At 43.4% G+C, this 23514-nt stretch overlaps 1 protein-coding gene across 1 annotated transcript; it reads right to left on the bottom strand.

The window, feature by feature from the left end:
- Nucleotides 1–1061: 1061 nt before the first annotated feature.
- LOC146182591 (BEN domain-containing protein 5-like) lies at nucleotides 1062–11552 on the bottom strand. The gene is made up of 8 exons (XM_084609563.1): nucleotides 11536–11552; nucleotides 11404–11458; nucleotides 9153–9200; nucleotides 8687–8758; nucleotides 8453–8500; nucleotides 7992–8042; nucleotides 4695–4923; nucleotides 1062–1197 (listed from the first exon to the last, which is right to left on the bottom strand). Exons 1-8 carry the CDS (start codon nucleotides 11550–11552, stop codon nucleotides 1088–1090), a joined length of 630 nt encoding a protein of 209 aa, XP_084465689.1. The 3' UTR covers nucleotides 1062–1087.
- Between the last annotated feature and the right edge of the window lie 11962 nt (nucleotides 11553–23514).

The following is a 23514-nucleotide window of genomic DNA, read 5'->3' as shown; positions in this document are numbered from 1 at the left end:
GTATCTTGGCATACATTGGTCAATATTATCCCGCCAGTTGCCTTGGCTTCCCAGAATTGTATATCTGCAATTACAGTGGTCAATGTTGCTTGACGAAGTGTAATGGCTTGCCGAAATACCATACATATTTACATAGGTTAATCAATATTCTCTTGCCATCATTGATGGCCTGTCAACTTGAAATATTTACTGCCATACGATGGTCAATAGTTTACAACTAGTTGAGATGGATTCCCAATATTGTATCCATCATGGTTTATAGTGGTTGATATTTTATGGGCAGCTGTGATGGCTTGCCAACATTGCACACATCACTGTATGCATTGATTGATATAATCCTGTTAGTATAGCTGGCTTATCTGCATTGAATACATTTTGGCACACATTGGTCCCTTTGGCCCCGCCAGTTTTGGGGACTTTGGGGAAAAACATTGCACATAACATGACATGTTGGCCGGAATTGGCTTGCAGATATTAACGGTCAATTCTCAATCTGCCCTGATATATTTTTAATGTCCTGAACAGTACTGTTGTGACCTTAAAAAGGGGAATTGCGCTAAAAAAGACACGGACGAGAAGAGGACATGGCAACCCCACAATTGGGGACTGGAAAAAAGTGTCAATGATTTTTTTTGTTTTCCAGAAACAAAAAACAAAAGACATCCCTACTGAAAATAACTCTATATAGGACCTATTCATATAGGGTTATTGGACATGGGAGTTGTGGGAAATAGGAGTTGTGGGAAATAGGAGTTGTGGGAAACAGGAGCTGTGGGAAACAGGAGTTGCGGGACAGGAGTCGGGATAGGAGTTGATGTGGGATAGGAGTTGCGGGATAAAGGACATATGGGACAAGCAAGCAATGCTGCCGAAACAGTGTGCCTATATATATATATCCTAACATGGTTTAAATTTCCAGGTGCACTGTTTCTGCAGCACTAACTGCTTTGCATGAAACGGATAAGCAGCTTTTACTTCTCATGGATGAAAATTGTCACACATGCTCCAGCTACAGCGAGCTCGGTGTAGAGGAATTAAAGTGTAGATACAACTTAGGAGTGACGTGCCCGTGTGTTTATTTCCAAAATCACTTGTCGAAATCGTTTAACATCTCTCCGATGTATCTGTTCATTTTTTTTATGCGGGCATTTTCTGGGAGCTCTGATGGGTTTGCAGCGACGTACGCTTGAAAGGCATCTGAAAAAGATTAAGCACAAAATGGTTGTAACATACCGATGGGTTTCAGAACGCTCATTTACATCTCTGAATTCCTCGCTAGCATCAATCCTAAACAATGTTTCAATATGCAGCAAATATTATACAGTCGAACCCGGTTATATCCAACCCGGATATATCGAATTTTGGTTATATCGAACTCACGAAATATCCCCTTGAAAATCCTATGTAAAAGTATAGGAAAGCAGAGTCATATATCGAACTCAATTTCACCGGTCGTTCGATATATCGAACTCCGCACCACGCACTGGAAAGTGTGCCTTCCCCAAAGACGATCGCATCACCCTTGGCCGTTTGCCGCGTGACGTTTTCAAGCCACGTGCGGAAGGAATGAGAAGGGACAGTTCGGCGACAGCAGGTCTGGGCAGCGCCACACCCATTCCCCAAAAGGCGCGCGCATCTGCAGTTGTCGTTTCCCGCGCGCCAACACATGACGCTTGCAAGCCATGTGCGTGGGCGTGCCCATTCTTTTGCTGAGCCATCTCTCTCCTTCAGCACGCGCAACGCATGCGCCAAGCCAGCTCAGCCCGTTTTCAGACAGAGGTCGGACGCTTTCTCCAGCGTGTGTTGCGAACCCTCTACGTGCGGCAGCGCAGCGCGGCGGCGGACGTGGCTATGGCGCCTGCGGATGTTAAGAAGCGCCAGCTCTGTTTTTTATTTCGAGAGTCATTCTTTCCTATCGTTGGGCTGTACACGCGGCGTAGCGTAAGATATGGCGGCTGCGGACGTTAAAAAGCGGCAGGAATTTTTTTCTTTTTTTTTTGCGGGATGTTTATTTTATATATTTTTTTAATCGTTTCTCCTTGCATGATGAATCAGCGAAAGCACGCGGTCAACTGCTGCGATCATGACGCCCGCCCCAAGCGCGGCATGATAAATCGAACCAGGCTTGTGCAATCAAGCCATCACGGGCACTCTGCCAAGTTCGCTCCCCGCCAGCGCAGGAGCTATAAAAAGATAAACGCGCCCTGACGTTATTGCTGCGCAGCATCTTGGCACGCTGCCAATGAGCTGTGGATGAGACGACCGAAACGGACTGACGCGCGCCATCGACATGCAAGTAAAGATGCTCGCGATTTCCTGCCGCCGCGGCGACACAGAAACCTTGTTTTGAGCTGCCGCGGTGGCTCGAGCGGTTCCGACAAGTTTGAAAATTTTCGCTCTGTCGCTGCCGCTCGTCGCTTGCATGTGAGCGAGCTAGCCTTAACGCATTTTTATTTTTTTAAATTCTCGGATGCAAAAGTGGAGGGTGGGTTCATTATGCGAGTGGGTTGATTACGCGACAAATACGGTATCGTTTTTTCGCATCGGAAGTGCCGTCGCAAGTCGATTTCTGTATATCGAATAATCGATATATCGAACTATTTCGCGATCCCCTTAGAGTTCGATATATCCGGGTTCGACTGTATTTCTTGTAATTGTAAATTGGGTTTCAAAACTTTCCTGACGTACTGTACACCTCTGAAATCTCCCGTGCATCAGTGCTAAACAATGCTGCAATACACAGAAAACAATCTACTTCCTGTAATTAGTTTTTGCCAAACCTTGAGAAAGTGGCGGTTATTGATCCTCTCTCTCTGGAAACCAATATGTTAAATAGCTAAGATTACAGGGGCGAGCATGCAAAAATCAAGCAGCCCTGTATTAATGTGCCGTGAACATAGATGAAGTGTGGCAAGATTGGTTTAGTTCTCTGGCAAGCACTAACAAAGAGTGAATTAAGGTACATTTACAGTGGCATGTGCTATTTGCAACTTTTTGCAATCCTGGCCCCTCCCTATATTTAGAACAAAATTTAGCTGGTGAGTAGGTGATAGCAACTTCTTTTGGAACTGCTATTCCACACTAGTCGAACCCAGATATATCGAACTCAAAGGGGATCGCAAAACAGTTCGATATATTGATAATTCGATACAGAAATCGGCTTGAGACGCCACTAGTGATCGTGAAAAATTATACTATTTGTTGCGAAATCAACACACTCGCATACTGAACCCACCCCCCACTTTTGCCCCCCAGAATTTGAAAACCAAAAAAAAAAAAGCGTTTGGAGGCACGACCTTCCGTTTCAGCCCTTGCATCCACTGCTCATTATTGGCAACGCACCAAGATGTATGCAGCGATAACATCACGCCGTGTTTATCTTTTGACTATACTTTTGATAGATACTGCAGTAGCAGGGAGCAAACTTGGCAATAGAGCGAAGTGCAAGAGTGTGCCCACTCTTCTGCCGAGCTTTATCTCTCCTCTTCCTCTCATTTCCCAGTCTGGGTTCGCAGCAGCCTGCACTACGCATGCGCGGACAAGCCAGCTCAGCCCGTGGCAGACGCTTTTTCCAGTTCTCCAGTGTGTTGTGAACGCTCTCCGTGCGGCGGCTGACGCGTGTCTCGTGTCCTCGCGCTGCACGTGCGTTATCTACGACGGCTGCGGATGCAAAAAGCGGCAGTGTTTTTTTTTTTTTTTTTTTTTTTTGCGGGAGCTGATCATTGCCATCGTGCTGAACATGCGGTGCAGTGTAAGCCATGGCGACTGCAGACGTTAAGGACTGGCAGGCGTTTTTTTTTTTTTTTTTTTTTGCGACAGACGTTCATTCTTACATCTATGAATCAACGAAAGCACGCGGTCAGCTGCGATCATGACACCGACTTTTAGCATTGTTCGTTTCAAACGGCCGTGACATTTAGCATCTTGGAGCGCTGCCAATAAATGAGCTGTGGATGCATGGAGGGACGTGATGGTTGAAACGAAGGGACACGCCTCCGAACACTTTTTTTTTAATTCTCAGGGGCAAAAGTGGGGGTGGGTTCATTATGCGAGGGGGTTGATTACGCGACAAATACAGTATCATTTTTCACGATCTCAAGTGGTGTCTCAAGCCGATTTCTGTATATCGAATTATTGATATATCCAGGTTCGACTGTATTTTACTGCGCCGTTCAGTGCCTCTATGAAAAATTCCGATGAAGACAGAATGCCTGAAGTAAAAGTTACACTGGATATAGCCATAGATTGCACTCACAGTGGGCGGCTGCCACACACCATTTTGTGTGTTAACACGATATGTTTCAAGATATCATTCAGTAAGAGATTGTCCCAAACAAGGTAACTGGCAACTTGCCCCTCCCGCCCCCATTAAAGGTGATTTGACAGTTACTAATAGCTCTACCCTCTCATGCAATTGCTTGATCAATTATTTGGACAACTTTGAAGCAATAAAACCAGTCACCTTGCGATTTTACTTCTTGATGCTTCAATTTCTGTCACTGATACGTACTGATATAAGAATTTTCTGCTCAAGCTACCCAGTTATGCCACATTTCTGTTGTCTTCCCCATTTTTGACATGTTTCCTAATTAGTGGCACAGTAAATGCCATTAACCACACAGTGCATGATGACTTCACTCTTAGAAATTGGATCTTATGAGCCAAGATGAAGCACCACAGTTGTGCATACTCACTTGCAACAGCTTCAAGTTTCACTGGAGTCAAGGCCTTTCTTCCTTGCGTAGCTGGCCCGTCTTTGTTGGAAAACCGCCGGCTGGGGTTCCCTGTCACACTGCGATTCTTGAGGGCTGGCACGCCCCAAAGAACCTTTGTAGCCTCCTTGCAAAACAGCGAATCTCTTGTTCTTCTCAAGAGCCAACTCCACTGCTCTGAGGTCACGAAAACTCCTTTTCCGAGATGGATCTGTATCAAAGAAGCATTTTGCAGATATGAGCAAAAGATAATATATAACTATCATTAGGGTACAGTGATTACCACTGGATTGAGAAAAACAGGATGCATTAGAAAAATTCAACAGGTCTCAACTTTTTGCTTCAATTACATGGGGCAAGATGCACTAGCACAGGAACAGTGATTTAAGTTGGTATTTTCTTCGTCTATTTTCAAATTATGAAAATAAAGATGTTATAGGTTTAGGACGTAAAATACACCGTGGAAATAGATAAAATAGTCCTGAGAAAAACTACTGAGAACCAAACATTCAAGGTGTGGTTGTTTTAGTATTGCTCAGCATGTTCACACATCTCCCATTCTGATACAGTCGAACATCAATATTGGGATTGTGTGGCAGCTTTTTTTTTTTTTTTTCATAACAGCAGCAATGATGCAGCCAGTCTGCGTCGTCGTGTGTAAAGCTCGCCAGCTTCAATATCACTGATTTGGTGAAGTGCTTTCTTGCCGATTGACTGGGTCTAATGCATCAAATTAAGCTTATAAAGGCCCAGATCAAGGCCTACATTAAATAAATGAATGCAATGCTAACGCGCAGCTGAACTGCCTAGGAAACCACCCTAAAGCAGCAATTTAGCTTGCGTTATCCCACTTAGTTCTTCATGCGGGCTCTTACAAGAGGTGGGTGGCCCCACGGTATGGCCTTGCACCAAATAACGAACCACAATGTAACGAAATTCGCGATGTAACGCCATCAGCCCTAACGCAATAGTTTTAACGGCTTCCCCTGCAGATCCTCATTACTTTACAACTTGCTCAATCACCAATTCCTGAATTCGCGACACTATCATCTCACACCTACTCATTAGCCTATACTCGTGAGCTACCACATTCATCTTTTTTTTATTTCCCAATCTCTGCCCTATTGAAAACCATGTGTTTTTTCGTGATTTAACAAAGTAATTTTATGCCACACTTTCAAAGTCCTCGCACATCACATGCATGTATCAGCAGCCACGTTAAGATCCTAACATGAGAACTTTAGCCGAGACACAGCGCAATTTGCATTTCTACGACATCGACGCAAGTTTGAGGGGAAGGTTCAATAGGCGAGAGACTTTTTTTTCATGACAGTTGTCCATCCCTCCACCCTTCAATCGTCAAAGAAAGCATGCGGTCAGCCACGATCATAATGCGGGCTTTTAGCATCATTTGCTTCAAAAGGCGTTTACTGATACAGACATTCCAATGATTTTATGGCAGCGGACAGTGCTCACCCCAATCACTGTGTGGTAAAGAGAAATCAAGGCCCATCCTTTGGATGGCGCTGAGCAACCGAACCAGCTGAGCAAGCCACTACCCCGCACTCCTGTCTAAGCCACTGGCACTCTGCCAAGTCCCCCCCCCCCCCCCCCCCTCACTGGAGCTAACACCCACAGAATGCACCAGTGAAGTTATCACTGCACGTCATCCTGGCACCCTGCGAGAAGTACACTGGACTATGACGGTGCGCAAGGAAGGGAGATGCTAACTACGAGTGTTTTTTTTTTATTTGTTGGCGGGAACAGTGGGAGGCAAGTTCATTAGCATGTAAATAGAGTATGTGTATGTGAGGCCTGAACAATTGCCACGCACAGGTAGCCACAGGTAGCCCAGAAAAAAAATGATGCATTTGCGTCCGTTTGCTATCACCCATTATCCTCTTGATGTACAAAACATCTGGTACCCTTGTTAGTGCTATTATTGCCAGAACTTCTTGCTCATTTCCTGAATTCATAATTTACAAATTCCTACCTACTAGAAGTGTTCCACTAACCTTTTACCTTGTTTGGGCAGCTAGAACATGGGAACCTTGCCGTAACGAAATTCGTGGTTTAACAAAATTTTCACCTGCAAGTAGGACTTTGTTATATCGAGTTTTGATTGTATCGGACACCCCACCCAAGGGAAGCGTACAAGCCAGTCAAGATGTGAACTGAGCGAACGCACTAAAGGTGTACTCAAGTGCTTTTTGAAAAACATCATTCTCATTTTAATTTTGCCCATTGGGTTGTGAAGAATGAAGTGTTAGTCACAGTCAATATAGCCAGAAATTAAGCCTACAGATATAACACTGTGGCCATACTTATGTCTTCAAGACTAAACCTCATCACTCTGCAGTGGCCAACGAAAAACAGCTACAGTCAAATCTCGATATAAAACATCAAAGTTCGATAGACACCATCTCAGAGTTCCCTGAAGTCTTAAAAGCTTGTCTCGGTCTTTCAAAATGATCAAGGCAGTCGTTGGGGCAATGCTTGCAGTATGCAGAGGCCGAATTTGCTTTTTCTCTGCATCGATTTCTTGCAGTGAAAATTTCTTTCGTATCTTCTTGGCGCCATCGCTGTCTGCAGTCATTGCCAGACCTCGCAAAAACTTTGCAGCAAGATAAGATAATCTGTTACAAAAAAAAAAAAAAACATCTTCCCATACGCATGAATGGCACGACCCACTCACCAGCGAGCGACATACAAAACAGAAAATAAAGAAGGCTAGATCTGCTGGCTACCGCGCATTAACCGTAGCTTTGTGGTAGCCCTAGGAGCTGGCACCAGTTTTAGTGATGATGGAAGCTACAGCCCACGGACCATACACTGAAACGTCAGTTTCTATGTCACGCAAAAGTTGCGGCGCTGTTAATTTAGCCGAATTCGTAATACTGATGTTCCTATATTATAGAAGAAAATATTTTAAAATGTACATTATTCTGAAACATACGCTATATTGAAATTCACAATTCTGAAATATTTTTACATTAAAAACATAGGAAATCTGTTGGCGATTTCTAAAAAGTTCGTTAACTAGACTAAAGACTAAACCACCCTAAAAACAAGCACACATGGCTTGGCCATTCCTGGAGTCCGGAAAAAATTTGAGTCTTCTCATCGGATCATGTGAAAGCACTCCATCAGGCTGACCATTGGAATTTGCATAAGCAAAACATTATGCTGCTGAAAGTTCACATGAAAACATACCCATCACGCAAACTAGCACCTTTAGAATTTCAGCTAGTGGTTATGGGACTACAAAAATGTTCTTACCTGGCCATTTACGTTGGCAAAGAGGGCTGGTGGCAGACTGTGGTCCATAGGCTGCAATTAAACAAAAAAGAGCACCAGGTAACTTATCAGCACAAAACTGTCTTGCATATCATGACTAAAAAAGCTGCCCCGTCTGTACAATATACATTAGGGGCTAAAAATGTGTGCAACCAAGAAAGCCTTGAATAATGAAGCACCTGACTTAGCGACTCTAATGTTTGCATATTTGCAAGAAATGAGACTCGCATGTACACTGACACAGAATGCTGAAAGCCCTACAGGCTCTAGCACTCGCCACCAATCCACCGCAGCCATGAGTGAAATAGTCAATTTATGAACCTCAGTGGGAATGGTTGCTAAATTTTACTATTTACTTGAATCAGTGACATAGCAAGCATAATTTCAGGCTTAACTAATAAAGCTATAGTATGCGACACAAGTATGCTCTGCAGCTACCATACCTGGTCGGGTGACTCTTTGGCAGCCTCTGCTGTAGTGTCATCAGTAGCCTGAACCAAGAATAGAAGAGTGATGCTGTGATAAGTTCCCAGGTAAACTGTCAGGGATTAAAATACACCACTGACACAAAACAATCATCTATTTCATAATTAAGTCCAGCTGAGTACCACATAAGCCCCACAACTGGAACTAAAATGACTACTACTGTCTTTATCACATGCTTTTGGTCTTTTTACCTGGCTTAGCAGAACGGCAGGCCCTCGATCACACACAATGTTCATTTCATGGCCTTGAGCCTCTTCCACAAGCTAAAAAGAAACAACATAAAACTGCACTCAATTGAGCATCTAGGACACTAATACACCACAGAAGCTAAAATCACTACACAGTTTCCTGTTTTACATAAGAATTTGTATGCATGCAGTAGCAAATGACAAATACAGCAGCAGCTCAACACCAATCATGTTACTGTAATATGCACATGTGCAGTGAACTGGCAAAAACTTGATATTAGACATCCAGTGGGAAAAAAACGCAGTCCTGTAGGTAGCACAGCCCTCCAAAAACAATGCTGGTATGACACACACTGAGCTATTAATCTAGACGTAAATGACAGCCAGAATTTACTTATTACACTGTGCACATTTTTAGACTGTGGCAAATGACATGCTGCAGGCACGATTCCAATTTCTCTTTTCATACCTGGCCGGACGGCTCCTGAAAAGCTTCATACTCGATTTGTGCCACAACCTGATGACAGAGCAAAGAAAACAGCAGGCCAAAATTAGTGAATGAAGCTTTAATACAGCTACAAATAAATTGTAAGAGGCAAAATTCCAGCACACAGGGGTGCTACAGCTGAAATAGGATATGTAGAAATTTTTGGAGCAGCAAAATTTTAGTTTTGGAGCAGTAAAATCCATATTTGGAACAGCTCAGAGGAAAAAATACTGCACCTTGCAGCACTAATTCAAATTCAGGAGCCGTTAAACATTGAATAAACCTTAAAAACTTCAGTAAAACGCCAAGTTGCGCGAGTTAGTGCATAGTCAGGCAAGACAGCGCAACAAGGGAGACAAGAGAGCAGAAAGAAGACTGGACCAGCGCTGAATAGCAACTGAAGATTTTATTGAAAAGAACACAAATACATACTCCCTTCACAACCAAGAGCATGCATGGGCAGAACTAACAGCACTGATACCTGAAAACGTGAACAGGATCGTTTGCTCACATATGCGGGTATTCACGCACCTGCCCGTCTGGCCTATATATCTTTTTCCACAGGTAAAGGGAACATCATACCCTGTGCCATGGTATGATTTTCCTTTTACCTGTGGAAAAAGATATATAGGCCAGACGGGCAGGTGCGTGAATACCCGCATATGTGAGCACTATGTTTCTTTGGATGGGGCCCCTTCTTCTAATTTGGCCTTACACTCGGATCTCAGTTCTAACTCAGTTCCAACTCAGATCCATGTAGTCTGCTCTTTAATGATACCGGGATTCTTTACAAGCCCGGCGATAAATTAACCACGGAAATCAGCGAGGCATTTCACATTCACAAAAATCACGACACGTGTTAGCACCCCATCTATTCTTATTCATGATTGTGAACTGCGGTATCTTGATTGTTAATTTTCACGTTTTCAGGTATCAGTGCTGTTAGTTCTGCTCATGCGTGCGCTTGGCTGTGAATGGAGTATATATTTGTGTTCTTTTCAATGAAATCTTCAGTTGCTAGTCAGCGCTGGTCCAGTCTTCTTTCTGCCCTCTTGTCTCCGTTGTTGCGCTGTTTCTTGCCTGATTAAGAAACCTTACTTTCAGCACAAAAAATGAAGAGGTGTGAACATCGAACCGTATGAACGTGATCCAAAGGAAATCTAGCAAGGGCCGCCTATCAGCGGTTCTGCGTGTACCTATCTTTGCAAATAAGTGGTTTGTACTGCAAGGCATGCATAAGACTGAAAAAAAAGAGTGAGCCATAAAAACGAGGAGGCTCATTTTTCAAACTTCGGAAATCGAAAAAAAAAAATTGAGAAAAACTAGAGAATATGCATTTTTTTTTGCATCTAGCGCAGTTTTACAACCTTAATCCCAGGATCTAATCTTGCTTGCGAGACTCATAAAACAATGTTTTACTATCTCCTAAATCCACAGCTTGTGTCGTGTAAGGGCAGCTCCAGAAAAGCTCAATTTGAAGCCTTGGCTGCGAGCTTCCTATAGGCTGGCGATGACTCTGTGGTTATTTCGGGATGGCATGATGCTGTTCTAATGCCCATTCATACTTTTATCTCTTGCATTCACATGCCTCTTCCACTCTTGCAATACCGTTGCACTTTGAGGATGCTGCATCACAGGGGTCACAAGTCGTGCGGTGAATTACCACCATAACACAAAGGTGTTATTTGTAACAAGTGCTACTGTGTCTTGCTGCAAAAAGGGCCACGGTGTTACTTTTGATTTTGGAGCAATTCTTCATCAGTCCCATGAAGTTTGCGAAGTTTGCTCACTTTGGCATAATACTTCTGCATGCACCATGTCACTACAAACTGTGTATGCTAGACTGCATCTTTATTTTTGATGAGAACATTAACTATAGCAAATATATTAACTATAGCATTAGCTATGCCTTTATCACTGCTGTCATTCATTCTGAGTTCTCTTGAAAGACACGTCAGCCAACTTAATAACAGACAGAATTTTGTCTTTTTTGTTCTTTACTCCATAAAAAACTGGACTCTCTAGCTTACAGGAAATTACCACGATCAAAAACAAGTGCAAGTATACATAAGCTGGCCTCAGATGACAGCCATTCATAAAAGTGCCATAGTGAGTCAATCGCAGAAGCACGTCTAGGTTGTGAAAACTGTCATTGTAGCAAAAAAATATTCAACAGCAAAATATCAAAACGCCACTAAACATGCATTAAAGCTTCCATCCTCACTGTATTTACCTGGTTGGGGAGGACAGGTGGCACACCCAAGCAGCACACCAACAATGGACCAGCGCTGGCGTTACATTGGTAAAAAACGGCACGAAAGTCGGACCGTCATTGGCATTTAGGCCAAAAGAGACTTTTTCCAACCTTGGGCCGACGTTCATGCCACGATTGGACCACTCTTCAGCCTACATTTGTCCGACATTATGCCATGATTGAACCACTGTACTGCCCATATATTCATGTTGGCCCGCCGTTCACCCATGATTGAACCACTGCACTGCCCATATATTCATGTTGGCCCGCCGTTCACCCATGATTAGACCAGTGTTATGCCGATGTGATAACATTGGCCCGACATTCATGCCATGATTGAACCTGCATTCAGCCAGTCTACCAAAAGTGGACATGCCACAATTAGACAATCGTTTAGCCTATCTGTTAAAGCTGGCCCAGAATTCAGGCCATGCATTTTCAGTGCATTCCAGCTAATATTTGCATTATACAAGCCACATGCTTTACTACTGCCAAACTGCACCCTTTATATACACATGCATAAAATGAGGCGCAACAAAAATCAAAGTGTTATCATTTATTTAAAAATAACATATTGTTAGGGTTTATTTAAAGAGCGATTCTGCACCTTAGCCTGATGTGCTAAGTAACAGATGGTGAGCTTCTTCTTCTTCTTTCTCTATCCCGGCGAGCCTCTTTTTGCACTTCCTTCTCCTCTTCTGTGCGCATCCCTGACATTTCCCCCTTGGCAGACGAAGCCCCTGGGCTGTCAGAGTCCCGAGCGAGAGTGGCAGCGCTTCATTCTTGCGACATGAACTACCTGTGTACATTCTTGCGACATGAACTACCTGTGAACTACATGAACTACTTCCTCTTTGCATCATATCACGGACCTGTTCGTCAATTATCTTACGTTCTGAAGGTGAAACACGGTATGGTGTCTGTCTAATCGGGTGTGCAGATCCAGTGTCGATCATGTGATGGGTGCGGGAAGGCGGAATCGGTGGTGGCTGATCTCGAGCAAAGTCGAACACGTCCGCATGTTTCATAAGAACCTCCATCAATATTCGCTGGTCGTTGGTGGGTAGCGATTCATTTATCATAGACTTAAACTGGGAATCAGCATGATCGGGACGTCTAGTTGAACGAGCAACGCCTTCATTGAACGCGGCGATGTGCATAGAAAGGCGTTCTTCAAAGTCGGCGAGTTTGAAACCACGCGGCAATACGGCGGGTTCATTGGTATGGTTGACAGTCCAAAGCGTGGTACGGCCCTCGTTCACTCGAACAACGCTGCGGGGCACCAACACACTCTTTTTGGCACCGGAAAGGGAAGTGGGTTCCACCAGAGCGTCGAAGGCATTGGGAACCGCACCCGAAGACACAACTGGGACGAAGATGGCGGACATCGCCGGAACGACGGTATCTTCGAAGACAGAAAACACTTGGACCGCCCGCGGCGATTCTTCTATGAGGGCCGATCGAAGGCTGGGGCTTATTGATATCTCTCCACTGTTGAAGTCGAGAGTTGCGCCACACTGCTGTAAAAAGTCAACTCCTAGAATAACGTCGTGCGTAAAGCGAGGGAGCACCGTAAATTCAGTTCTAAACTCGTGTCCAGCCATCGCTACATTTACATAACAAATACCAAGCGGAACCAACGATTCTCCCCCTACACCTCGAAATATGACAGTTCTATCCCAGCCAAACATAATTTTGCGGCCGAGACGGTTCTTAAAATCTAAGCTCATCATGGAAACTGTAGCACCAGTATCCACTAAGGCCATAACACAAACACCATCCACTGACACTTCCAAGCGGTTCTTCAGCATAACGACCGGTAGAGGAATTGGCAATATCGATGACCTGGCGACCGCACCTCCATCGGCCGCACACGCTAGTTTCCCGGTGGCGGAGAAGAACGGCGGGGAGAAGGCGATTGTCGGGAGCGGCGGGCAGGAGGAGTCAGGCTGCGATCAGAAACTGGCGAGTCGTTGCATGGTGGTACGTAGCGGTAGGAGCCCGAAGGAGGGGGATAGGTCAGGTCATGGACTTCTGGGCTCACAGTAGAACGGCGATTTGTCCATTGGCACTGGTAGCGTGGTGGCGGGTACCGGCGGCGGCAGAATCTGGATATGTGGCCAAGCATACCACAGCGGTAACAGACGGGTGGTTCACGAGCACGGTCCAAATAATAGCCCTCGGTAACAGGATCGCAGCGATCAGCAAAGTCCAGCCGCTGGGGTTGTTGCGGAGGAGGTGGCGCCCTGTAGTGGGAACGAGCTAGGGGAGCAGGGCCATATGAGTCGTTTTGGTGGTCACGGACGGGAGGAGGAGCGGTAGAACACCAAGAAGAGCGCTGGCACACCGGGTAGAGGCAACTCATGAGCAGCCTCAGGTGCCAGCAGGGCCCTGCAGGGCAGCACTGGAGGTGTGGGCCGGGTGAGGCAGTGAGGGTGCCGTACTGGACGTCGCCGAAGCACAGGGGTTCGGTGTGGTTGCCAGGCTGGCGGCAGAACTTGTATTTAGTGTTTCGGCAAAGCGCCGCTTTCTACCGCCACCACGGTCCACTGACCCTGGCAACCACTTCTTAATGAAGCCGTGCGCTTCAGCAACATCCACGCCTGTCTTTTGGCAGATGACATCTGCACAAGATAAATGGACATTTTAGGCCAACAGGAACACTTTGTTGGCTCACAGAAATCAAGCTTATTTCACTGAAAGAAGAACAGAAGAATAAAAGGTAGCGCAAAAGGACGAGGAACCAGCCCAGCAACAAGTTTTATTGAAAAAAACAGAAGAGGACACACAAGTAAATGTTACACGGAATGGGCCTCATAATTCAAGGACTATAGGCAACCAAATGCAACTTTAGAAAAAGCTCTCGCAAGAAAGCTCTTCTAACCAACTGTATATAGCTACTATGACACTATGGTCCACCTTTCAAGGACTAGAGGGGGAACACAAATAGCTGGCCAGTGCAACATGACTGCAATGCTGCGAGAAAAGATGGACTTGACTGGTTTGAGGGCTTTTTCAAAATACATCTGCTGTTCATTCTTTAGATGCCCACTGAGGAAAACTGCAACCAGCCCCACAAACAATTGCAGTAACAAAATATTCATCTGTTATAAAAAAGAAGTCGTAAGCTGGGTAAAGTGGTAACAGATTTTACAGATGGAAACAAAGTGCAGCAAAGCCTGTTACATGTGCTTTCGCTCATGTTTTAAAATTAAAAGCTACTGTAATTAATAAAAAAATATACCTGTGACCACGCTGCACAATCTAAGGCCGATAAAGGAAAGTTTTCCTTTCCGGCCGTGCAGACTGTACAGGCGTTGTACGGACACCCCCATGATGGCCGTCATGGCGTTGGCCGCCACCTCCTTTAGCCCTTTTCCCCCCAGGCGGAGCAGCTGCTGTCGCTGAAAAGAAAGAAAATCATAGTTGCGCAAATGCTATTAGACATAAAATAACAAGTACTGTTAGTTTATTTCTGAATAGAATAACTGAGATAACTGTGTGACCAATTGTCAGCAGCTCATACAATTGTGCCTGCTATTTAATGCATCATTCTTGTATGATGCAACAGCTCTCTACCACTGCAAACAAAGACATTTTTTTTTCTAATTTGCTAGGAGCAGACAAATTTAGGTGCTGAGCAAAAGTGGTCGTTCTTATCATGTTATAACTTGAGGCTTTTAGCAGATATGTGTGCTGGATGTATTTGGGCTGCAGTCCCTAAGGAATTCGGGCTAAGAGCATGCTGTAGAAGAGGGGTTTGCAAATTTTAACCATCTGGAATCCTTAACGTGCACTGACATCGCACAGCACACGTGCACCTTGCTTTTCACCTCCATGGAAAAGTGGTTGCTGCAGCCAGGTTAGAACTCTTTTTGGGTTCAGCAGTTGAATGACTGAGCCGCTGCCACGGGGCCCATTATCCCGAAACTGAGCATGATCTAATATTATGTACCCCAAGCACATGAGTAAAGCTGCATGCCTAGCAACCACTTTTCTTTAAGCAGTCTTAACATTCCTGTTTTTGGCAGCAGATCAAGTAATGAAAGAAAGCATGATATGGGCAAGAGAGGAAAAAGTGGGGATAAAAAACAGCTCGAAAACAAGGACTTGACACCACAACATAAACAAAACACAGGGCTGTGAACTCATGGGCTGTGCATGAGCTCCCACATGAAGACAGCATACAGTTCCGTGACCTAAGAATTTCAATTTTGAAAGGGCACATATGTTGGATGTATAATCCTAGATCACAAAAGGCACTCCTCCCCTATAGTAGTGCTCATTGGAAGGTAGTAAAATGAGCAGTTGCCATGAATTGCCTCAATTACACGTTGGAAAAATCATGTTGTCATCAAATATCTCAGAGCGTTAAAATACAAGCACAGCGTTTGCACATGTCCGGCTATCCTCCAGATACTTAGCAGTTGCAGACAGCCTGCTAAAAAAGAAAAAGATCAGTAAAAAGCAAGATAAGCAAGATCAGAGGCTGACAACACAAGTCATTCCGTGCATTCGCAAAGTATCCCATAATTTAAGAAGGTTGCAAAAAGATACAATGTAAACATGCTCTTCTCTGCATCAAGTAAGCTCTAAAAAATTTGTCCAATGATGATGAAAGAGCAAAAGCCGCATTGTAGTATCAAGCACCAACTCTCGTTCACCCGGTGCACTACAAAGGTAGTTTACAGTGTTCCACTCACTTGTAATAGAGTTTACATTGGTCAAACAGGACACTGTTTTAATGAGAGAGCCAGGGAGCAATATGATTAAATCAAAGACGGTAAAGGAAGTAATCTTGCCACTGAATGCAGAAACTGTAAGTGTAAGCTAATTTTTCGAAAAACCAAGTTTCTTGGGTGCGAGAAAGATCAGACTGAAAGAGATATTGTTGAGGTATATCATATCAGAAAAGCGGGAGATCAATGTGTCAGCCCCCCTCATTGTTTCTGTATGATAATGAAATGGCCTTTCAGGACAAACACGGTTGACTACCACATGGCAATAACAGCACCATACTTAAGCTTGTTTTTATTTTATATAAAATTTAGTTGGAAGTTCGTCCTGTTGTGTGTTTCTTCATGTCCTCATTTTTTTCGTGCTGTGAGCACTATACGTTGATGAATCAACATCAACGGGCCCAAACATCAGTGTTGTTGCACAGTTTGGTGGTGTAGTGTCAAAAGCGGTTTGAGACCATATACAAGACCATGTAGTAGTATCAATTCCTGAAATGAAAATGTAATTGCCAAAAGCCCTGCAGCACGAGCAATTGTAATGCTTCCTGAAGCAAAACTGAAACTTTATGCATTAGACATGCAGGAGTGTCGCTGCAGATGTGACACCCACTGCGGACATGTTGCAGTGCTCAGTTCAAACTGCAAGCACTTTTGCATCAGATTTACATGGAAAGAAAAGGACAGTAATAGACAAATGTGTAGAGGTTACTTTCTTAGAGCAATAAAGAGAAATAAAGCACAGTTCGAATTTAGTGCCATGGTCACTGCAACAAGCCTCAGCAAACGTTGCCATCCTCACTGAGCTTCCACGCCTCTTACAATAATTTCCATTTTCAAGTGAAAAAGTGTGTAATTTCCTCATGCTGCAGTGCTTTTGAAACTTGTTTATTGAAAAAAAGTATGGCACGATTGATGGAATTGAACTCCCCACTGCCACTAACCACCAAATCGCAATTAAATTAAAGATTTAATAACTGAGTTTAGTTAACCATGTAATTACTAAAGTTTAGCCGTACATTGTGCCTGTTGCATCAGGAAATGCGTTCCTACAATCTATTTTTTCTAGCCTCCCCTTATTCAGAATTTTTGAAAATGTTCACTGAAGCACCCAGTAATCTGTATATGCAGCTTTCATGCACAAGATATTTACATTAATAAAACATGCAGAAGTGACAACATACTCAAGCAAATCAGTAAGAATTATGAATATGATGAGCATGTTATCCACAGAGCATGGCATGCACCTTTTTCACAAACATCTGAATTACTTTATATTGCAAACCCTGACTAGGTACTGATTTTTCTCAGTTAAGAATTATTAAAAAGCATTAGATTACCAGTGCAGCTGCCACACCATCATCCTGCAAGGCAGCGTCGGCTGCCTCCAGCTCCTCTGCAGTGTAGGCGGGCAGAGCAAGGGCGAGAGGAGGTGCTGGTGGGGAGACTGGCTGCGCAGTGCCTGGGCCTGGCTCTCGGTCCGACCGCAGCAGCAGGCTATCTTCAATGCGCTGCACGCGCTGGATCAGCTCCCGCTGCTGCTGTCGGACCTCAAGCAAAATCCTCAGAACCCTGAGCACTGCAGCTGTAATTGAAGCAATTAATAATAAATTCAGTGAGAGTACAGCTTCCTAAGGCCGATAGCATCACTTATGCCCTAGGCACCAATAAAACAGTATGAGTGTAAACAGCAAGAAGCAACATGCTGCTTATGCTCCTAACTTTCTACAGCTTTCACAGAGACACTCATAACACATGCATCTATTCCTTGCCAGCCTAATGTAAAAGTTATAAATGTCATCACACTGATGAACACTTAGGTTAAACAGAGCTCCTCTACGTGTGACAGATAGCAAAAGAGCTGCGATATTGTTCTGCAAATGCCTCCTCAGTCTGGGCTTCTGCCAATGGTTATGGCACTTCAGAAGCATTTCCACTGCTACTGCATTGCAGAAAGGATTAATGTATTCTTCTACTCTCATGAGAAGCACATGCTAATAGGGAGTCAGGAAGCAGAGCAGGCCTTCGCCTGTAATCTAGCTTTGCATCATTTGAAAAGTGTTTTTCATGGCAAGATGATATTAGAAAAATTTTGGAGGTAGGAGTCTGTTCTGTGTAACTACAAGTACTTTTGGGAGCTAATGCATTACACTTGCTGCAGCAAAGATCTCTATTGCACTGTTGTCCTTGGCTGATAAACAAAATGCAACAAAAAGGTGAATCATGTGTCAAGTTCCACATCAGAGGACAAAGTAAAGATTAAATCCAAGATGAGCCCACCACCATGTGGACGTAAATAAATACAGGAAATATATAAGATACAATAACATTAGCTCTTGGGCCAGTTGGTGCATGTTGAACATAATTACAGGGGTGCCAGCGAAAACACAAAGGTGCGTACACAAGAACGAAGAGGTAGCTACAGACGGATGCTGGACTATCAACTGTGGTTTATTGAAGAAGCATTGCCGCACAAAAATACACATCCGACACATGCGCATCTGCAGCACCACCACAGATGCGCATGCGTCAGATGTGTGTTTTTGTGCTGTAGCTACCTCTTCGTTCTTGTGTACGCATCTTTGTGTTTCCGCTGGCACCCCTATATTATGTTCAATATTTCAGATAGGCTTTCTTCATACATCTCTGCACTATCGAACTGCAGACACTGCACACAGTTGCCTATTGCTTATGACAAAAAGGAACAACACAGAATTCTGAAAAAGGAACGCTAAGAAAAATTTGCCACAGTAATTCATCACATTCCAATGCAAAATGCAGTGCATAAAGGGTGATGCACAGTAACATGTTTCAAAGGCTAGGAGCTACACTATAGTCACCTGCAATATCACTAAACAGAAAATTTAGTTCTGATCAGACCTCTAAGCAGGTAATCTTGTTTTGCATACCTTTTACAAAGTAACTGCGCAAGCTGCAAGGTACCACTCCTAGGCTTTCTTTTTGTTTATGCACTAATCAGGGGTTCTCAAACTGGGTTCTGCAGAGCTCAGGGGTTCCACGAGCTTCTACTGCCAAAGAGCAAAAGTATGCCTATGCCGCACTGATGCCGAAGCAGGGGGCAGCCAATAACCTGTGAGCTGCTGCGTGATTCTATGCACAGTCCAGCTGGGTTGGACGCGAGAATTGAATGTAGTGCTGGTCTTGTGACTAGTTTACTGTTTCTAGTTTTGCCATCTGGATTTTGCTTATAGTTTCCAGTATAAGTGAGAGGTAGGCATTGAATAAAAAGGTAGTTGCCAAAAGCAAGAATACAAACAAGTGCTTACAAAAGTGAACTAAACAACAAAAAAAACCAGGGTGGGTTCATGATCAAGCAACACCAGATGATAGCGATTTGAGAAGGAGGTGGGGGGGGGCAAATATATTGCATGCCAACTGGGATTTGCGAAGACTCCCTTTTAATATCTCCTGTTCCACGAATATGCTGGCAACATTTAAATGAAGTATTCCATCACAATGGCATAAAGCAGACATATGCCTCAAACGATGCCCAAATATTAATCCACAAGCTAACTCGCTGGAAAATCAGCTTGAAACAACTGCCTCTTTCAAACAGCAAACTTTTGCCAGCATATATGTCAAACATGATCATCTAGTGACTCATTGTTGGCATCTGTCAGCAAGATAAACATGACGTCATACATGGCATACAGTCCTATGTGAGACGCTCTGAGAGTATTAGAATAAATAGTGCAAGCATTTTTGTGTGCACTAAATGAAAGCATTTTGTGGTAAACACTGTTCAGCTTATTGCCACTTTAAGTTGAAGTATGCAAATAAAAATGGAATTTTAAGTCAGAAAATGTGGCACCATCTCTATAAAGCGGGCTGTTTTTTGCCGACCAACTGACATTTCTTGCTAGGCACAGGCGAATGTTTGAGAAATAAAAAAGGTCGTAATTATTGCTTATCACACATAAATCTTGCTGTATGCAAGAAAAGATGAATGGCAGCGGATGCTGCAGAAGGTGGTTAGACTGCTGAGATCTTTCCTAAATGAGAGCGTGCCACCCTGTTGGTTTTGGGTACCTTATAAGGGAGTGCACAGGGGCTGCATGATGTCCAAATTAATTTTCTTCCACATTTTACACTCCATCTGAGGCACTGCATTCGCTTCCAGCTAATGAACTTTTAAGATACTATCAAAGACAACAAAAGTTAAAATATGAGCCCCTTTGACCTGTATGCCCCTGGAAGTGAATAAATTATTCTGCAAGAAGAAAAAGCACAGAACATGGGACCACTGCACGCAGTACATTAATGGTGATGGCTTTCTGGTGATCGTAGGCAGAGAGAGGCAGCAGCAATGCCAGGATCCAAAAGATGACAACAAAAGTTACTAACTACAGCAGCCAGTGCAGTATGAATGACAAAAGCTGAAAGCGAATCGAAATACTAGGTTGTATGTTTTAGCATTACTTTGGTTCAGTAGGGACTGTCTTTGAAGAATACCAGTAAACATTTTCAGAGTTATCACTTTCAAAGAACATAATTTCAGTCTGATCGTGAACTCCGTGTAATACCTTCCTAAATATTTATTCTCTAGATATTTCTGGCAATGCCAACTTCAGTTCACTAGCATAGGATATACTGAGGAAAATAAAATTTGCTGCTTTTTTTTTAAGGCTAAACAGGTCTAACCTCTAGCTGAGAGCATTACTTGATAGCAGAGAAATAGGAGTGAAAATCAGACAGGGAAAAATTGGTAAGACAGGACAAACATTTGTCCCATCCTCTCACATTGTCCCCATGTTTGGCTAGCATTCCTGTTTTTTTGCTCTAGGTTATTTTACATTAAAAAAAGAAAACAAAGTGAAAATATCACCTTCAACAGTCCCACTTTCATTGGCAGCCTCCTCGGAGCTCAGGGCTGCACTTTCCCTGCCGACAGCTTCAGACAGCGGCACTTCAGCGCCTTCATTCAGAGGTGCTGGAACACGAACATCATTAGTGGTAATGCAGGAGGCACAAAAAATAATAAACAAACTGTCCAGATTAAAGGTAGAACGAGAGGAAGATGGTTTACACGGTATGAACGAGCACTGAACAAGGGTAAGTGGAGTACGCCTCAGTTCGCAGGTCGATCCAACGTTTCGATAAGTGGACTTGTCTTCGTCTAGGCGGAGACAAATTCACTTGTCGAAACGTTGGCTCGACCTGCAAACTGAGGTGTACCCCATTTACCCTGTTCAGTGCTCCTTCATACTGTCCAGATTAAAGTGAGGTGGTGCTTTTGTTTGACCATTCTTTGCCAGGTAACAGTAAAAGGCACCTATTTCAAACCCCAAGTTGTGTTAATTTATGCAACCCAGAAAGACAGCAATTCCCAAAATAGACCTCCCAGCTTGAGTCGCATGGAACAGTGGCGCCCGTGCACACGCATCAATCATGCACACTATAGCAGAAGAGTGACTAGGATAAAAAGTCCCCCGTCTGTCAAATATATCCCAGCAGCACTGTTTCACTTTTGTTAAATTCACAACATTCTGCCGCTGCCATCAAGAGCCATGGTCCATGCAAGCATTTTTGAAACACAGCAGTGCCATTTGTGAAGAGGCATTACTGCTACTGTACTGCACTGTGAAAAGGGCTATGCAGGCATCATATTATAGCAATTCTTCAACACTCCTGACATTGTGCACAAAGCAAAGTACTTGATGTAGCCATGGAAAATGATCAATGTTAATAAGTTTTTACCTCTCAAGTACAGACAACCATATTTCTGGCATTCATCACATAAAACTACTGTGATGCAGGAGGTTTTTGGCAGTATATAGTATCATTCAATAATTCGAAAATTTTTCTTGATCCCTTGAAGGCCAAATTAACAAGATATTACTATTTTTTTCCTTATTCAAGGAGCCAAAATCACTCAATACTTAATGAGCATGTGACACGTGTACATCTGGCCATGCTTGCCTAACTCAAGAAATTTAATCATTCCAATTTCAAGCAGTCTACTAGATATTTCAACACTGCATCTTTACCTCTTGAGTAAACTAAAATTACCCTAGAACTGCGGGCAACTGGCAGTTTGCCAAGAAATGGTTACTGACATCTGTATACTGACATGAGAATATACGGTAAATGTGTTCTATTTCTCTGAGAGTGCAATGAGCTACAGTTTTTTTTTTGCAGCTCTTGCAAGCACCTACTGCCATATATTCACAATCTGAACTAAAATCAAGCTTATAGATTAAATGTCGATGACAATTCATAACATACGAGGTGATGGCAGCTCCACTTCCACGGGCCAATCTTCATGGCCCTCGTTTCCTAAAGAAAGAATTGCACATTAATATCATCTTCAGTATGCAAATAATTTTTTGTTAATTATAACTCCAGGAATTATAATTACCAGAAACTGCCGACGTCTCCACAGCAGATGTGAACTCATATTTTCGCATCTTCTTTTCGGCGCTCTTGTAAGAGCCTGCAAAGAATATGAAATGAATGAAATTTGTACTACACCTGCACTACACCCATGATGATTAGACAACACAGGAACTGGTTGAAGATTTATATATTGGACCAAGATAACTGCGTAGGCAAAAAAAGTTTTCTAAGTGACAGGGAGATTGCCTTTCTTGAGAATGCTTGGAGGTTGCATAGATATCTGAGTGGGCTTTAGTGTTGTGTTATATGGTTTATCTGCATCAACACTTTCACACCTTTGAGTGTTTCTTTATATACCAAATCATTGGTAAAGAAAACCCTTAATTGTAAGTCAGCGCTTGTCCCGTGTTTTCCTTTCTCTGATCCCTCTTTCTTTTCTTACGCTGTAGTATCATGACCATAGGTTGGTATACAGCTAGTTGGTATAGCTGTGCCAACTAGCATGGCCAACTCAATGTTTTGCTAGGTTTACCTGTTGTAGAACTGGCCATGTTGACTGAAATTTCTGGCATAGCTCACTGCTCATAAACGTTAAAGTTTGAACATTGAAGTGCTGTTTATTTCATTTTCTTAAATGGTTAAGGCACAGACAAGTGCAACTACTTAGGCCATTGCCTCAACGAAGTGGTTTTCGATCAGCCTATGACAGATCAAGCAACCATCTGCTGATCAGCTTCATTGGCATTGCGGGTCTGAAAGCACTAGACTGCTGATAGTGCTGCTGTAGCTGCCGGTATGACGCGGCAGATTGCCGCATAATAAGCTATATGTAAGACATCTATTGCCCAGCCCAACTGATCATGCCTTTATGCCGGCAAAAACACATATTACATTTATTGTTTGCTTGGTAGCAATGTTCGTCAAGCACTCCCCTAAGATGCACACTGCTAATATGGCTAGTCATGTATAAAAATAAAAGAAATCTGTTCTTTGACAT

This window comes from Amblyomma maculatum, chromosome 7, assembly GCF_055883805.1.
Source record: "Amblyomma maculatum isolate TAMU_Amacu chromosome 7, ASM5588380v1, whole genome shotgun sequence".
In the NCBI taxonomy this organism is placed as follows: Eukaryota; Metazoa; Arthropoda; class Arachnida; order Ixodida; family Ixodidae; genus Amblyomma; species Amblyomma maculatum.
This window is presented reverse-complemented; position numbering and strand designations above follow the sequence as displayed.

Coding starts and splice junctions, on each gene's coding strand:
- LOC146182591 (XM_084609563.1), bottom strand. Junction 9,201..11,403: donor CACCTGTCCTCCCCAACCAG/GTAAATACAGTG, acceptor CTCTGTCATCAG/GTTGTGGCACAAATCGAGTA. Junction 4,924..7,991: donor TTGCCAACGTAAATGGCCAG/GTAAGAACATTT, acceptor TCTTTGATACAG/ATCCATCTCGGAAAAGGAGT.